This window comes from Scyliorhinus torazame, chromosome 18, assembly GCF_047496885.1.
Source record: "Scyliorhinus torazame isolate Kashiwa2021f chromosome 18, sScyTor2.1, whole genome shotgun sequence".
NCBI classification, from domain to species: domain Eukaryota; kingdom Metazoa; phylum Chordata; class Chondrichthyes; order Carcharhiniformes; family Scyliorhinidae; genus Scyliorhinus; species Scyliorhinus torazame.
In genome coordinates, this window is record NC_092724.1 from 84,839,758 (window position 1) to 84,858,588 (window position 18,831).

Below are 18,831 nucleotides of genomic sequence, written 5' to 3' on the forward strand. Positions count from 1 at the left end.
CTACTAGACTAGAAGGGCTTGAGGTTCATAAGGAGGAGGTGTTGGCAATTCTGGAAAGTGTGAAAATAGATAAGTCCCCTGGGCCGGATGGGATTTATCCTAGGATTCTCTGGGAAGCTAGGGAGGAGATTGCTGAGCCTTTGGCTTTGATCTTTAAGTCATCTTTGTCTACAGGAATAGTGCCAGACGACTGGAGGATAGCAAATGTTGTCTCCTTGTTCAAGAAGGGGAGTAGAGACAACCCCGGTAACTATAGACCAGTGAGCCTTACTTCTGTTGTGGGCAAAATCTTGGAAAGGTTTACAAGAGTTAATCATCTGGAAAGGAATAATTTGATTAGCAATAATCAACACGGTTTTGTGGAGGGTAGGTCGTGCCTCACAAACCTTATTGAGTTCTTTGAGAAGGTGACCAAACAGTTGGACGAGGGTAAAGCGGTTGATGTGGTGTATATGGATTTCAGTAAAGCGTTTGTTAATGTTTCCCATGGTAGGCTATTACAGAAAATAAGGAGGCATGGGATTCAGGGTGATTTAGGAGTTTGGATCAGAAATTGGCTAGCTGGAAGAAGACAAAGGATGGTGGTTGATGGGAAATGTTCAGCCTGGAGTTCAGTTACTCGTGGTGTACCACAAGGATCTGTTTTGGGGCCACTGCATTTGTCATTTTTATAAATGACCTGGAGGAGGGCGTAGAAGGATGGGTGAGTAAATTTGCAGATGACACTAAAGTCGGTGGAGTTGTGGACAGTGCGGAAGGATGTTGCAAGTTACAGAGGGACATCGATAAGTCTGCAGAGCTGGGCTGAGAAATGGCAAATGGAGTTCAATGCAGAAAAGTGTGAGGTGATTCATTTTGGAAGGAATAACAGGAAGACAGGGTACTGGGCTAATGGTAAGATTCTTGGTAGTGTAGATGAGCAGAGAGATCTCGGTGTCCATGTACATAGATCCCTGAAAGTTGCCACCCAGGTTGATAGGGTTGTTAAGAAGGCGTACGGTGTGTTAGCTTTTATTGGTAGAGGGATTGAGTTTCGGAGCCATGAGGTCATGTTGCAGCTGTACAAAACTCTGGTGCGGCCGCATTTGGAGTATTGCGTGCAGTTCTGGTCGCCTGGGAAGGATGTGGAAGTATTGGAAAGGGTGCAGAGGAGATTTACCAGAATGTTGCCTGGTATGGAGGGAAGATCTTATGAGGGAAGGCTGAGGGACTTGAGGTTGTTTTCGTTAGAGAGAAGAAGGTTAAGAGGTGACTTAATTGAGGCATACAAGATGATCAGAGGATTAGATAGGGTGGACAGTGAGAGCCCTTTTCCTCGGATGGTGATGTCTAGCATGAGCGGACATAGCTTTAAATTGAGGGGAGATAGATATAGGACAGATGACAGAGGTAGGTTCTTTAAGGGCGTGGAATGCCCTGCCTGCAACAGTTGTGGACTCGCCAACATTAAGGGGATTTGAATGGGCATTAGATAAATATATGGATGATAAGGGAATAGTGTAGATGGGCTTTAGAGTGGTTTCCACAGGTCGGCGCAACATCGAGGGCCGAAGGGCCTGAACTGCGTTGTTATGTTCTATGGGTAAGACTATGAATGCCACTAGGAGTAGAAGCCCACATGCGCGTGAGATTTTTGTGGCCTCCAACAAATTGGATGAAAAAGTCATCAAAGATGCCAAACAGCAAGAACTGCACAGTTGGAGTGAATTTGGGGTCTCCACGGAAGTACCGGATAGGGGAGAAAGAGCTCTCTCCCACAGATAGATTTGCATGGAAAAGGTTCTTCCAGATGGAACTGAGAGGCAAAGGCCAGGCTTGTGGCAAGGGGATTTGAAGAAAACTTAGAAGATCAGGATTTAAGGGTAAATTCACCTACGGCAGGAAAGGTTATTTTAAAGATCTTCTTGGCTCTATCAGCCACAAAGGCACGGGAATGCAATTCTATCGATATAAAAGCTGCCTTTTTGCAGGGGCATCAGCTCCAGAGAGGCCTTTTTCTCCGTCCTCCTAAAGAGGCAGCTACTCCTGGAAGTTGAACAAATGTGTATATAGATTAAATGATGCGTCTGGGGTCTGGTATTTTTCAATAAGGTCAGTTTTGTTAAAGTTAGGCTGTTGCCAGTTGAAAGCAGATCCAGAAATGTTTTACTGGCACTATAAAGGAAATCTTTCTAGCATTTTTATGATGCATGTCGACGATTTTTTGCGGGGTGGGGCTCGTGATTTTGAAGCTATTGTAATCTCTGGTTTGAGGAAAGAATTCAGGGTTGGAAGTCAGGCTTCCGGTGCATTTAAATATATTGGACTGGAAATCGGACAGACTAAGTTAGGGCCAACTTTACGTCAGCAATCTTATTTGGAGAGCATCAGCCCAATGGCAGTTAGTCGTGGCCGAGTTTCACAAAAAGACGCAGTGGTTTCAAAGATGGAAAAAGAGCAACTGCGAGGTTTAATTGGGCAACTGAATTGGTTAGGTAGACAGACTAGACCGGACGTTAGTTTTGATGTCTTAGCGTTGAGTAGAAAAATGAATGATCCTAAAGTGGAAGACATAATGAGGGCAAATAAAGCCTTGGTCAAACTAAAAATGCAGGAGTGTGTTTTGAGGTTCCCGGTTTTAGGTGATTTGATCCACTTGAAACTCCGTTTATAGTGATGTGTCCTATGCAAATTTATGTGATGGGGTAGGAGGAGGTCAAACGCAGGAGGTTTTATAATTTTCCTTATGGGGAACAATGGTAAATGTTGCCCTCTTGTGTGGGATACAAAGAAAATCAGGAGAGAGGTAAAAAGCACTTTGGCTGCTGAGACTTTAAGCCTTGTAGAGGCGGTGGATTTGGCCTTTTATATATCTCAGATATTGTCAGAAATTTTGGGATTAGGGGATTTGGGTAATATACCAATTGACTGATACATTGACAATAAATCCCTGTGGGAAAATGTGCACGCTACAAAAAGTGTCAATGAGAAAAGGCTAAGGATAGAACATAGAACAGTACAGCACAGAACAGGCCCTTCGGCCCTCGATGTTGTGCCGAGCATTGTCCGAAACCAAGATCAAGCTATCCCACTCCCTGTCATTCCCACTCCCTGTCAGCGAAAACAGCGCGAGAGGCGAGAGGGCCGGGACAGCGAAAACAGCGCGGGAGGAGAGAGAGCCGGGACAGCGGAGAGAGCCGGGAGATTTAAAAAGCACGGGAGGAGAGAGAGCCGGGACAGCGAAAACTGCGCGAGAGGAGAGAGAGCCGGGACAGCGGAAACAGCGTGGGAGGAGAGACCCGGGAGATTTCAAAAGCGCGGGAGGAGAGAGAGCGGGACAGCGAAAAACAGCGTGAGAGGAGAGAGAGCCGGGACAGTGAAAACAGCGCGAGAGAAGAGAGCGGGGAGATTTAAAAAGCGCGGGAGGAGAGAGAGCCGGGACAGCGAAAAACAGCGTGAGAGGAGAGAGAGCCGGGACAGTGCTAGGAGAGGTGAGTGCACAAAAGGTGTGGCAGGAGTGCCTTTAGTCATGGAGTGCTGATCGGAACAGAGTGCATCTGAGTTTAGGTGAGTGACTGAGTTCGGGTGAGTGGCGAGAGAGGGCTGTGTTCGGGTTTATCCTTGAGGTTCTATAAAAACATTAAAAAAAAAAAAAAAAATTATTTAAATTAATTAACGAATTGATTATGGCAGGACAGGTGATGTGCTGTTGTTGTATGATGATGGAACTGGTGGATCCCATTGAGACCGTCAGTGACCACATCTGCAGCAAGTGTTGGCTGCTCGAGGAACTTCGGCTCAGAATTGATGAGCTGGAGACCGAGCTGCACACACTGCGGCACATCAGGGAGGGGGAAAATTACCTGGATGCTTTGTTTCAGGAGGCAGTCATACCCGATAGAATAAGTACTGTTAATTGGGACAGTGGTCAGGGACAGAGTGGTGTGACTGCAAGGGAGGCAGGAAGGGGGATCCTGAGTTGAGGAGTTGAGGAGCCTCAGCCCTTGACCTTGTCCAACAGGTATGAGGTACTTGCTCCCTGTGTGGATGAGGAAGAGGGCTGTAGGGAGGATGCGTTGACTGACCACTGCACTGTGGTACAGGAAGCCATTCAAGAGGGGGGAGCAAAAAGACAAGTGGCAGTTGTAGGGGATTCTATTATTAGGGGGATTGATGGCATCCTTTGTAAGCCAGATCGAAAGTCCCACATGGTATGTTGCCTGCCCGGTGCCAGGGTGAGGGACATCTCTGATCGGCTTGAAAGGATTTTGGAGAGGGAGGGGGAGGATCCAGTTGTTGTGGTCCACGTTGGGACTAACAACATAGGTAAGACTAGGAAAGAGGACCTGTTTGGGGATTATCAAACACTAGGGACTAAATTAAAGACCAGGTCCTCCAGGGTTATAATCTCTGGATTACTACCTGAGCCACGTGCCAATTGGCATAGGGTTGAGAAAATTAGCGAAGTTAACACGTGGCTAAAGGAGTGGTGCGGGAAAGAGGGATTCCATTTCATGGGTCATTGGCATCAGTACTGGGGCAGGAGGGACCTGTACCGTTGGGACGGTCTTCACCTGAACCATTCTGGGATCAGTGTTCTAGCGAATAGGATAAATAGGTTGGTCACAAGTACTTCAAACTTGCAAGTTGGGGGGGAAGGGAAGTGTAAAGCTATGGACAGTATAATGGTTAATGGAGATCAAGGCAGCAGGTTACGTGACAGGTTATTATGTAGAGATATGGGTTCAAAGACGAGGAAAATTAGGGGAAAGGGTAAGAGGAAAAATAAATTGCGAAAAGTTACTGATCAAGGTGTTAGGATTCATAACAAAGACATAAAAAACAGCATAAGTGTACTTTACCTGAATGCTCGTAGTATACAAAATAAGGTAAATGAGTTGATGGCGCAAATCATCGTGAATGACTATGATTTAGTGGCCATTACTGTAACATGGTTAAAAGATGGTCACGACTGGGAGTTAAATATCTAAGGGTATCAGACTATACGAAAGGATAGAATGGACGGTAAGGGCGGTGGTGTAGCTTTGTTGTTTAAGGATGGCATCCGGGCAATAGTAAGGGATGATATTGGTGCTATGGAGGACAAGGTTGAATCAATTTGGGTGGAAATCAGGAATAGTAAGGCGAAAAGGTCACTGATAGGAGTAGTCTATAGGCCACCAAATAGTAACAGGATGGTAGGGCAGGCAATAAGCAAAGAAATAACGGATGCATGTAGAAATGGTACAGCGGTTATCATGGGAGATTTTAATCTGCATATCGATTGGTTTAACCAGGTTGGTAAAGGCAGCCTTGAGGAGGAGTTTACAGAATGTGCCCGGGATAATTTCCTGGAACAGTATGTAATGGAACCTACAAGGGAGCAAGCGGTCCTAGATCTGGTCCTGTGTAATGAGGCAGGATTGATTAATGATCTCATAGTTCGGGATCCTCTTGGAAGGAGCGACCACAATATGGTGGAATTTAAAATACAGTTGGAGGATGACAAGGTAAAATCAAACACTAGTGTTTTGTGCTTAAACAAAGGCGATTACAATGGGATGAGAGAAGAACTAGCTAAGGTAGATTGGGAGCAAAGACTTCATGGTGAAGCAGTTGAGGAACAGTGGAGAACCTTCCGAGCGATCTTTCACAGTGTTCAGGAAAGCTTCATACCGACAAAAAAGAAAGATGGTAGAAAGGGGAAAAATCGACCGTGGATATCTAAGGAGGTGAGGGAGAGTATCAAATTGAAGGAAAAAACATACAAAGTGGCAAAAATTAGTGGGAGACTAGAGGACTGGGAAGTCTTTAGGGGACAACAGAAAGCTACTAAAAAAAGCTATAAAGAAGAGTAAGGTAGACTATGAAAGTAAACTGGCTCAGAATATAAAAGCGGATAGTAAAAGCTTCTACAAATATATAAGACAAAAAAGAGTGGCTAAGGTAAATATTGGTCCTTTGGAAGATGAGAAGGGAGATTTAATAATAGGAGACGGGGAAATGGCTGAGGAGCTGAACAGGTTTTTTGGGTCAGTCTTCACAGTGGAGGACACAAATAACATGCCAGTGACTGATGGAAATAAAGATATGATAGGTGAGGACCTTGAGATGATTGTAATCACTAAGGAGGCAGTATTGGGCAAGCTAATGGGGCTAAAGGTAGACAAGTCTCCTGGCCCTGATGGGATGCATCCCAGAGTGTTAAAAGAGATGGCTAGGGAAATTGTAAACGCACTAGTGATAATTTATCAAAATTCACTCTGGGGTGGTCCCAGAGGATTGGAAAGTAGCAAACGTGACACCACTGTTTAAAAAAGGAGGTTGGCAGAAAGCGGGTAATTATAGGCCGGTAAGCTTAACTTCGGTTGTAGGGAAAATGCTGGAATCTATCATTAAGGAGGAAATAGCGGGGCACATGGAGGGAAATTGTCCCATTGGGCAGACGCAACATGGGTTCACAAAGGGTAGGTCATGTCTGACTAATTTGGTCGAATTGTTTGAGGACGTTACCAGTGCAGTAGATAACGGGGAGCCAATGGATGTGGTATACCTGGATTTCCAGAAAGCTTTTGACAAGGTGCCACACAAAAGGTTGCTGCATAAACTAAAGATGCATGGCATTGAGGGTAAAGTGGTAGCATGGGTGGAGGATTGGTTAACTAACAGAAAGCAGAGAGTGGGGATAAATGGGTGTTTCTCTGGTTGGCAACTTGTAACTAGTGGGGTCCCTCAAGGATCAGTGTTGGGCCCGCAGTTGTTCACAATTTACATAGACGATTTGGAGTTGGGGACCAAGTGCAATGTGTCAAAGTTTGCAGACGACACCAAGATGAGTGGTAAAGCAAAAAGTGCAGAGGATACCGGAAGTCTGCAGAAGGATTTGGATAGGTTAGGTGAATGGACTAGAGTCTGGCAGATGGAATTCAATGTTGCCAAGTGTGAGGCTATCCATTTTGGGAGGAATAACAGCAGAATGGATTATTATTTAAACGGTAAAATGTTAAAACATGCTGCTGTGCAGAGGGACCTGGATGTGCTGGTGCACGAGTCGCAAGAAGTTGGTGTGCAGGTGCAACAGGTGATTAAGAAGGCTAATCGAGTTTTGTCTTTCATTGCTAGAGGGATGGAGTTCAAGACTAGGGAGGTTATGCTGCAATTGTATAGGGTGTTGGTGAGGCCGCATCTGGAGTATTGTGTTCAGTTTTGGTCTCCTTACCTGAGAAAGGACATATTGGCACTGGAGGGAGTGCAGAGGAGATTCACTAGGTTGATCCCAGAGTTGAGGGGATTAGATTATGACGAGAGGTTGAGTAAACTGGGACTGTACTCATTGGAGTTTAGAAGGATGCGGGGGGATCTTATTGAAACATATAAAATTATGAAGGGAATAGATAGGATAGATGCGGGCAGGTTGTTTCCACTGGTCGGGGAAAGCAGAACTAGGGGGCATAGCCTCAAAATAAGGGGAAATAGATTTAGGACGGAGTGTAGGAGGAACTTCTTCACCCAAAGGGTTGTGAATCTCTGGAATTCCTTGCCCAGTGAAGCAGTTGAGGCTCCTTCTTTAAACGTTTTAAAGAAAAAGATAGATACCTTTCTAAAGAATAAAGGGATTCGGGGATATGGTGTACGGGCCGGAGAGTGCAGCTGAGTCCATAAAGATCAGCCATGTTCTCATTGAATGCCGAAGCAGGCTCGAGGGGCCAGGTGGCCTACTCCTGTTCCTAGTTCTTATGTTCTTATGTTCTTATTCTGGTGTGCTTCATGTGCCTATCCAATAACCGCTTGAAAGTTCCTAATGTGTCCGACTCCACTATCACAGCATTCCACACCGTAACCACTCTCTGAGTAAAGAACCTACCTCGGACATCCCTCCTCTATCTCCCACCCTGAATCTTATAGTTTTGCCCCCTTGTAACAGCTACATCCACCCGAGGAAATAGTCTCTGAACGTCCACTCTATCTATCCCCCTCGTTATCTTATAAACCTCTATTAAGTCGCCTCTCATCCTCCTCTGCTCCAAAGAGAAAAGCCCTAGCGCCCTCAACCTTTCCTCATAAGACTTATCCTGCAAACTAGGCAGCATCCTGGTAAATCTCCTTTGCACCTTTTCCAATGCTTCCACATCCTTCCTATAATGAGGTGACCAGAACTGCACACAATACTCCAAATGTGGTCTCACCAGGGTCATGTATAGTTGCAGCATAACACCAAAGCTCTTAAACTCAAACCCCCTGTTAATAAACGCTAACACACTATAAGCCTTCTTCACGGCTCTATCCACTAGAGAGGCAGCCTTCAGAGATCTGTGGACATGAACCCCAAGATCTCTCTGTTCCTCCACATTCCTCAGAACTCTGCCGTTGACCCTGTAATCCGCATTCAAATTTTTTCTACCAAAATGAATCACCTCGCACTTATCAGCGTTAAACTCCATCTGCCATTTTTCGGCCCAGTTCGCCATCGTATCAATGTCTCTTTGCAGCCTACAACAGCCCTCCACCTCATCCACTACTCCACCAATCTTGGTGTCATCAGCAAATTTACTGACCGACCCTTCAGCCCCCTCGTCCAAGTCATTGAAAAAGATTCCAAATAGCAGAGGACCCAGCACTGATCCCTGTGGTACACCGCTGGTAACTGGGCTCCAGTCTGAAAATTTTCCATCCACCACCACCCTCTGTCTTCGATGTGATAGCCAGTTACTTATCCAATCGGCCAAATTTTCCTCTATCCCACACCTCCTTACTTTCTTCATGAGCCGACCATGGGGAACCTTATCAAACGCCTTACTAAAATCCATGTATACGACATCAACTGCTCTACTTTCATCTACACACTTATTTACCTCCTCAAAGAATTCAATCAAATTTGTGAGGCAAGACCTACCGTTCACGAATCCGTGTTGACTATCTCGGATTAAGCTACATCTTTCCAAATGGTCATTAATCCTATCCTTCAGGACCTTTTCCATTATCGTACCGACCACCAAAGTAAGGCTAACTGGCCTATAATTACCAGGGTCATTCCTATTCCCTTTCTTGAACAGAGGAACAACATTCGCCACTCTCCAGTCCTCTGGCACTATCCCCGTGGACAGCGAGGACCCAAAGATCAAATCCAAAGGCTCTGCAATCTCATCCCTTGCCTCCCAAAGAAACCTTGTATATATCCCATCTGGCCCAGTGGACTTTTCGACCCTCAGGTTTTTCAAAATTGCTAATACATCCTTCCTCAGAACATCTGGATGAAGCGGATCATTCAGGAGGCAGAGGTGATCATAGATAGTAGCGTCAGGGATGTAGTTACTCCGAAGAATCAAGATCAATGGGTGACGGTGAGAGGGGCTGGGAGGAAGCAGTCCGTGCAGGGATCCTCTGTGGTCATTCCCCTCAGTAACAAGTATACCATTTTGGATACTGTTGAGGGGGACGACCTACCAGAGATAAACTACGGTGAACGGATCTCCAGCACTGAGTCCGTCCCTGTGGCTCAGAAGGGAAGGAGGGAGAGCAGGAGAGCAATAGTTATTGGGGACTCGATAGTTAGAGGGACAGATAGACGGTTCTGTGGCAGCGAAAGAGTCTCACGGATGGTGTGTTGCCTCCCGGGTGCCAGGACCGTGATGTCTCGGACCGTGTTTTCAGAATGCAGCACGGTAGTATTCTGGATAGCACAATTGCTTCACAGCTCCAGGGTCCCAGGTTCGATTCCGGCTTGGGTCACTGTCTGTGCGGAGTCTGCACATCCTCCCCGTGTGTGCGTGGGTTTCCTCCGGGTGCTCCGGTTTCCTCCCACAGTCCAAAGATGTGCAGGTTAGGTGGATTGGCCATGATAAATTGCCCTTAGTGTCCAAAATTGCACTTAGTGTTGGGTGGGGTTACTGGGTTATGGGGATAGGGTGGAGGTGTTGACCTTGAGTAGGGTGCTCTTTTTCCAAGAGCCGGTGCAGACTCGATGGGCCGAATGGCCTCCTTCTGCAATGTTAATTCTAAATTCTAAAAAATTCTAAATCTTTAAATGGGAGGGGGAGCAGTCACAAGTCGTGGTATACATCGGTACCAACGACAGAGGTAAGAGAAGGGACGGGGATTTAAAACGGGAATTTAGGGAGCTAGGGTGGAAGTTGAGAGCCAGGACAAACCATGTTGTCATCTCTGGTTTGTTGCCGGTGCCACGTGCTAGTGAGGTGAGGAACAGGGTAAGAGTACACATAAACACGTGGCTATTGGGATGGTGTAGGAGGGAGGGTTTCAGGTACGTGGATAATTGGAGCACATTCTGGGGAAGGTGGGACCTGTACAGACAGGACGGTTTGCACCTGAACCAGAGGGGCACCAATATCCTGGGAGGGAAATTTGCTACGGCTCTTCGGGGGTGTTTAAACTAATTTGTCAGGGGGGTGGGAAAACCAGCTGTAGTCCAGAAGCCAGTGTCGAGAGTAGTGAGGTACTGAGGAGGGTATTAAGGTCGCAGGAGTGTACCGGCAGACAGAGATGTGGGTTGAAGTGTGTCTACTTCAATGCAAGGAGCGTCCGGAATAAGGTGAATTTGGAGCGTGGATTGGTACTTGGGAATACGATGTTGTGGCCATTCCGGAGACATGGTTAGAACAGGGACAGGAATGGTTGTTGGAAGCTCCGGGGTATAGATGTTTCAGTAAGAGTAGGGAAGGTGGTAAAAGAGGTGGAGGAGTGCATTGTTAATCAAGGATAGTTTTAACGGCTGCAGAAAGGCAGTTTGAAGGGGATCTGCCCACTGAGGTAATATGGGCCGAAGTTAGAAATAGGAAAGGAGCGGTCACATTGTTAGGAGTTTTCTATAGGCTCCCAAATAGCAATAGAGATGTGGAGGAAGAATTTGCAAAACAGATTATGGATAGGTGTGGCGGTCTCGGGGTAGTTGTCACGGGTGACTTTTACTTTCCAAATATTGATTGGAACCTCTGTAGGTCGAACAGTTCGGATGGGGCAGTTTTTGTACAGTGTGTGCAGGAAGGTTTCCTGACACAATATGTGGATAGGCCGACAAGAGGGGGGGCCACATTGGATTTGGTACTGGGTAATGAACCGGGCCAAGTGTTAGATTTGTTTGTGGGAGAGCACTTTGCAGATAGTGACCACAATTCGGTGTCTTTCACAATTGCAATGAAGAGGGATCGGGCCATATGGCAGGGCAAGGTTTATAATTGGGGGAGGGGTAATTATGATGCGATTAGGCAAGAATTAGGGAGCATAAGATGGGAACAGAAACTGTCAGGGAAAGGCACAAATGAAAAGTGGAGCTTGTTCAAGGAACAAATACTGCGTGTCCTTGATAGGCATGTCCCTGTCATGCAGGGAGGAAATGGCCGTGTGAGGGAACCATGGTTCACAAAAGAGGTTGAATGTCTTGTCAAGAGGAAAATGGAAGAGTATGTAAGGATGAGAAAACAAGGTTCAGTAGGGTCGCTTGAGGGTTATAAGGTAGCAAGGAATGAACTGAAAAAAGGGCTTAGGAGAGCTAGGAGGGGGCATGAGAAGTTCTTTGCGGGCCGGATCAAGGAAAACGCCAAGGCTTTTTACTCTTATGTGAGAAATAAAAGAATGACCAGGATGAGGGTAGGGCTGGTCAAGGACAGTAGTGGGAACTTGTGCATGGAGTCAGAAGAAATAGGAGAGGCGTTGAATGAATACTTTTCTTCAGTGTTCACAAAGGAGAGGGGCCATGTTTTTGAGGATGAGAGTGTGATTTAGGCGGTAGGCTGGAGGAGGTAGATGTTCTGAGAAAGGATGTATTAGCAATTTTGTAAAACCTGCGGGTCGACAAGTTCCCTGGACTGAGTGCTGGAGATCCGTTCACCGTGGCTTACCCCTGGTAGGTCGTTCCCCTCAACAGTATCCAAAATGGTATACTTGTTACTGAGGGGAACGACCACAGAGGATCCCAGCACTGACTGCTTCCTCCCAGCCCCTCTCACCGTCACCCATCCATCTTGACTCTTCGGAGTAACTACATCCCTGACACTACTATCTCTGATCACCTCTGCCCCCTGAATGATCCGAAGTTCATCCAGATGTTCTGAGGAAGGATGTATTAGCAATTTTGAAAAGCCTGAGGGTCGAAAAGTCCCCTGGGCCAGATGGGACATATACAAGGTTTCTTTGGGAGGCAAGGGATGGGATGCAGAGCCTTTGGCTTTGATCTTCGGGTCCTCGCTGTCCATGGGGATAGTGCCAGAGGACTGGAGAGTGGCGAATGTTGTTTCTCTGTTCAAGAAAGGGAATAGGAATGACCCTGGTAATTATAGGCCAGTTAGTCTTACTTCGGTGGTCGGTAAGATAATGAAAAAGGTCCTGAAGGATAGGATTAAGGACCATTTGGAAAGATGCAGCTTAATCCGGGATAGTCAACACGGATCTATGAAGGGTAGGTCTTGTCTCACAAATTTGATTGAATTCTTTGAGGAGGTAACTAAGTGTGTAGATGAAGATAGAGCAGTTTATGTCGTATATATGGATTTTAGTCAGGCGTTTGATAAGGTCGGCTCATGAAGAAAGTAAGGAGGTGTGGGAGAGAGGGAAATTTGGCCAATTGGATACGTAACTGGCTATCACATAGAAGACCGAGGGTGGTGGTGGATGGAAAATTATCAGACTGGAGACCAGTCACCAGCGGTGTACCACAGGGAACAGTGCTGCGTCCTCTGATATTTGTGATTTTTATCAATGACTTGGAGGAGGGGGCTGAAGGGTGGATCAGTAAATTTGCTGATGATACCAAGATTGGTGGAGTAATGGATGAGGTGAAGGGCTGTTGTAGGCTGTAAAGAGACATTGATAGGATGCAGAGCTGGGCCGAAAAATGGCAGATGGAGTTTAACCCTGATAAGTGCGAGGTGGTTCATTTTGGTAGAAAAAAATTTATGCGGATTACAGGGTCAACGGCAGGGTTCTGAGGAATGTGGAGGAACAGAGAGATCTTGGGGTTCTTGTCCACAGATCTCTGAAGGTTGCCACTCAAGTGGATAGAGCCGTGAAGAAGGCTTATAGTGTGTTAGCGTTTATTAACAGGGGGCTTGAGTTTTAAGAGCCGGGGTTATGCTGCAACTATACATGACCCTCGTGAGAGCACATTTGGAGTATAGTGTGCAGTTCTGGTCACCTCATTATAGGAAGGATGTGGAAGCATTGGAAAGAGTGCAAATGAGATTAATCAGGATGCTGCCTGGTTTGCAGGATAGGTCTTATCAGGAAAGGTTGAGGGAGCTAGGGCTTTTCTCTTTGGATCAGAGGAGGATGAGAGGCGATTTAATAGAGGTTTATAAGATAATGAGGGGGATAGATATAGTGGACGTTCAGAGACTATTTCCTCGGGTGGATGTAGCTGTTACAAGGGGGCATAACTATAAGGTTCAGAGTGGGAGAGATAGGAGGGATGTCCGAGGTAGGTTATTTACGCAGAGTGGTTAGGATGTGGAATGGACTGCCTGCTGTGATAGTGGAGGAACTTTCAAGCGGTTAATGGATAGGCACATGGAGCACACCAGAATGACAGGGAGTGGGATAGCTTGATCTTTGTTTCGGACAATGCTCGGCACAACATCGAGGGCCGAAGGGCCTGTTCTGTGCTGTACTGTTCTATGTTCTATCCTTTGCCTTTTCTCATTGACACTTTTTGTAGCGTGCACATTTTCCCACAGGGATTTATTGTCAATGTGACAGTCAATAGGTATATTACCCAAATCCCCTAATCCCAAAATTTCTGTCAATATCTGAGATATATAAAAGGTCATATCCACCGCCTTTACAAGGCTTAAAGTCTCAGTAGCCAAAGTGCTTTTTACCACTCTCCTTATAGCAATTTAGAAAACCTGCGGGTCGACAAGTTCTCTGGACTGAGTGCTGGAGATCCGTTCACCGTGGCTTACCCCTGGTAGGTCGTCCCCCTCAACAGTATCCAAAATGGTATACTTGTTACTGAGGGGAATGACCACAGAGGATCCCTGCACTGACTGCTTCCTCCCAGCCCCTCTCACCGTCACCCATCGATCTTGATTCTTCGGAGTAACTACATTCCTGAAGCTACGATCGATGACCACCTCTGCCTCCTGAATGATCCTTGGTTGCTCCAGCTCCAGTTCCCTAATGTGGTTTCGGAAGAGCTGGAGCTGGGTGCACTTCCCACAGGTGAAATTAATCCTCACCTCAAGCATTCTGCAGGAGGAACATTGACTGCCTTCCCTGCGATCCCCTCTAGATAAAAAAAGAAAAAGAAAGAAAGATCTCACCTGATGTTCTCACTACCCCTTAGGCTAAAGGAGGTGGAAGGGTGGGGGACACTACAAGCGTAGTGTCTAGGGTTTAGAAGCTGCCCAACTTAAATACAGGTAAAAATATAACACTTAACCAGCAACAACTGCACCCCACACGAGAACAGCAATCAGCTGTTATGGGCCTGCGTAAACAATTAAAATCTTTACGACTTACCCAGCAGTTACTCCTGTCCTCATTCCGACCGGATTCAGCTGGAAACTCCCAACAGTAAGTTTTTAAAAAATTTACTCACCTTCTCAGCAAGCACTCGCTCAGCAACCACTGCGCCCTGCACGATAACACCTCAGGGAAAAGAAAAACTACTTGCCAGTCAGCAGCCAATCACTTGCCTGTAGGCTGTGACGTCACGGTTCAACTTCTTTCTACTTCTACCACCATCGAGTCTCCCTCTTGATCTATACTCGGCTGGGATCCTTACAGTGATTGTCTTTTCTTTTTGGTTAGAGGAGGAGGTTGGGAGGGAAACACTGAAGAAGTGTTTTGGGTTTAACTGTCACTTGACAACAGCTCCTCCACAAACCATCTTCAAGATACGGTTACCGCAATGCACTGATGCAAATTTTCCCCGCAACAGCCAATCAGCTGCTCCGCTCTACTGCCCTCTGATGGATGCTTGCGTTCACTTGAACACCTAGGGTGTCTTGCTCAGGTACACTTTCTGGATGCAGTGACCGCAATGCACTGATGCAAATTTAAGCCAATCAACAGCTCCGCACTGCTGCCCTCTGCTGGATGTTTGCCTTCACTTGAACATCTAGGGTGTCTTGCTCAGGTACACTTTCTGGATGCAGTGACCTCAATGCACTGATGCAAATTTTCCCTGCAACAGCCAATCAGCAGCTCCGCTCTACTGCCCTCTGGTGGATAGACATCGCAAGTTTGAAGCAGATGTTGGACAGAGGGGAGATAGCAAAAGTTAAATGGGTCGACAGTAGCTATCAATTATCTGTCTGTTTAACGAAAAGAGGGGCTATAAACCTTTGGATGTTGTTAATGAAGGGCGCCTGTTGTGGGTTTTTTTTCCTTCTAAAAAAAAAGGAAGAGGGGGGAAATTGTGTGTTTTTTGAGTTACTTGCAATTTTGTTTTCACCATTTTTGGGTTTTCTCCAAGGAAGAGGAGACTGAAGGAATGGGTTAAGAAACATTTCAATTAGATGTCTCATTGATCCAATAATTGGCACTGATATTTTAAGGGGTTACAGCTGGCCTTGGGAGCATGTGATGTGATGATGGAATTTGGTGCTGAGTGTGTACAAAGGAAAAATAAAGGTGTTTGGGAAAAGGAGCAGAACTCTTGACTCTTTATTCAACAGCAGCTAGAGGCTAACATCCAGGATCTGTGGATACGTTCTCTGCGTGGGTAGCTTCAGGAAGGCATTGGGAGGGAGTGATTGAATACAGCAAGAGGGCTGTAAAGTCTTTGTCTCTCGTGGTCTGGTCTGTATGTTGTGGAATGATTTAATTCTAAAATCATGTGTTCTCTTTCCAACACTAGGGGGATGTGATTGCAGCCTCTTCCTGCAGAACATTCTGGGTAAGATAAGACTGTGACTTCTGTATTAACTGTTGATTGGTTTCTCTGTGTCCTTCTCTCTGCTTTTATTTTTTTGGGACAAGGTGTTAGTCTGATATATTTATTCTCTGTGGGAGCGGCACGGTGACGCAGTGTTCACTGCTGCCTCATGGTGCCGAGGACCTGCTTTCAATCTCGGCCCAGGTCGCTGTTCAACATTCTCCCTATGTCTGCAAAGATGTGCTGGGAAGTTTGGATTGGCCAAGCTAAATTGCCCCTTAATTGGGAAAAACAAATTGGGCACTTTAAATTTATAAAAAATATATATATTTATTCCTGTGGCCTGAAGCCCCCAGTTCAGTTTCTAAAATACAGGCAAATCTGTAGCATAGTGGTTATGTTACTGGGATTGTAGTACAGACCGGAACTAATGTTCTGGGGATAAGAGTTGAAATCCCACATGGCATGGCACTGCAACTTCAATTCATTAATTAATAAGGAATAAAATGATCATGAAACTACCGGATTGTCGTAAAACCCATCTAGTTCATCATGTCCTACATGCGAATCCTGACCCACAGCAATGCACTCTGTTTGAAGGTGGCTCACCTGCACCAGTAATTGGTGGCTCACCTCCACCAGGGGCTGGTTTAGCACAGTGGGCTAAACGGCTGGCCTGTAAGGCAGAACCAGGCCAGCAGCGCAGGTTCAATCCCGTACGGCCTCCCCGAACAGGCGCTGGAATGTGGTGACTGGGGGCTTTTCACAGCAACTTCATTGAAGCCTACTTGTGACAATAAGCGATTCCACCCACGTTCCACGAATTAATTTTAAAAATGCATAAACTGCTTATCCCCCCACTATCAGTCTTGAAAAGTAATGTTGAATATTGAACCTTTAAGAGTTGGATGCTGCCCACATGGTCTCCCCACCTTGATCTGAGCCTTTTACTACACAGAAAAAAGATTCAGTTGTTCACCTCATGTTGTTTTCTACTGGCCATTCTGTTGCATGTAATTTCCTCTGCCGTAATAAAGAAAGAGACTTCATTTATTCAGCAACTTTGGCATCCTCATGACATTCCAAAAACCTCGACAGCCAATGACATAACAGTTTTTGAAGTGTAGTTACTGTTGTAAGTTGTAAATGCATCAGTCAGTTTGTGCGTAGCAAGCTCCCACAAACAGCAATGTGATAAATGACCAGGTCATCTATTTTGGTGATGTTGGTTGAGGGAGAAGTATTGACCAGGATATCAGAAAGAACTCGCACCCTGACATTCAAATTGTGCCTTGGGATCCTGAAAGGACAAGTGGGTCCTCTGACAGTGCAGAACTCCCTCAACACAGCACTAAAATGTCAGCTTGGATTAGATGCTGAGTAGCTGGTGGAAAATTGGAACAAGATCATGCACAGCTGTGATTTCCACCAATATTGAATAGCCAGTGGAAAGTGGCTGCATGGGGTGGGCATTGGTGAATTACTTACCAGCTTGAATCTGGGCATTTGGAGGTCAAGGTGGAGAAAGGGGGTCAATATATTTCTTTGAGTGGAGTGTTTCAAGCCTGTGAACTGATTGGTGAGAAGTGTCTGACTATTCTCAATCTAAACGTGGGAACTCTTCAAGCTGTGACTCGTTATCTCTATGTAATGTTTTACATTTGTAACATTGTATTACCTCAGGAATATGCTGCTTTATAGCACCTGAATGGGATCTGTAACTGTGGTGAGGATGGGGAGAAAAGAGAGAGCACAAAGAAAGAGCATCCATTTAGAAAGCAGCTTTCACGATTTTAGAATATCCCAAAGCACTTTACAGCCAATTTACTCTGAGTGTGAGAGACAATTTGCATGTAGCAACTCTCCCAAACACCCAATGTGATAACGACCAGAAATCCGTGTTAGTGATGTGATTGAGGGATAAATATTGACCAAGATACTGCAGATAACTCCTGTACTTTTCTGAAATAGTTCCAAGGGTTCCTCAATAGCCACCCAAGAAGGCAGGCAGAAAATGGGTTTAATGTCTCATCTAAAAGGCGGCATTTCCGACAGTGCAGCACTCCCTCAGTGCTGCTTGGCAGTATCATCGTGGATTGTGTGATCCCAAAAGCTATGGGCTTCAACAACCTCCTAGCTGTAGTGCTGAAGACTTGTGCTGGAGAACTAATGGTACCTCTAGCCAAGCTGTTCCCTGTACAGCTACAATATTGACATCTGCCTGACAATGTAAAGAAATTCCCAAACGTGTCCTGTCCACAAAAAGCTGGACAAATCCAACTCGCCCAATTAGCACAACATAGCCTACTCTCAATCATCAGTGAAGTGATAGAAGGCGTCATTCGCAGCGCTATCAAATGGTACTTACTCAGCAATAGCCTGTTCACTGATGCTCAGTTTGGGTCTGCCAAAACCAGTGCACTCCAGACTTTGTTACAGTCTTGGTCCATACAAGGACTATTCATGAAGGCCCACCTTCTCAACCTTGCCCCTTGCCTGGGTAAGTGCAATTGAAACAACTCTTAAGAAACTCGATACCATCCGAACAAAGCAACCCACTTGATCAGCATCCCATCTACCATCTTAAACATTCTCCCCTTCCATTACCGGCGTACAGTAGCAGCAGTATGTACCATCTCTACGATGCACTGCCGCATCTCGCCAAGGACCCTTCAGTGCTTTCCAAACCAGCAACCCCTACCATCTAGATGGACAAGGGCAGCAGACACATGGGCACACTACCACCTGCAAGTTCTCCTCTGAGCAACACACTATCCTGACTTGAAACTTTATCACCGTTCCTCCACTGTCATTCGGTTAAAATTGGAGGCTCCCTCCCTCTACCTTCATCACACACTGCAACAGTTCAAAAAAGCAGCTCACTACAATCTTCCCAAGGGCAATTAGAGACTTCCAACAGTTGCTGGTGTTGTCAACAACACCCACATACTTGCATCAATGTCCAGCACTCCTCATTGTTGCCCTTCCAGCCTGAACAGAAAGAGCACTGTCAACTCTCT

General features: G+C 46.0%; 1 protein-coding gene across 2 annotated transcripts in view; it reads left to right on the forward strand.

Moving 5' to 3' along the window:
- The window catches only part of LOC140395338 (protein HID1), a 306,127-nt gene that overhangs the window by 208,988 nt on the left and 78,308 nt on the right, over window positions 1-18,831 (forward strand). For both annotated transcript variants that reach the window (XM_072482976.1, XM_072482977.1), the window contains exon 16: window positions 15,794-15,832. In XM_072482976.1, the coding sequence (XP_072339077.1) occupies window positions 15,794-15,832 (39 nt within the window). The remainder of the gene's footprint in view (window positions 1-15,793; window positions 15,833-18,831) is intronic.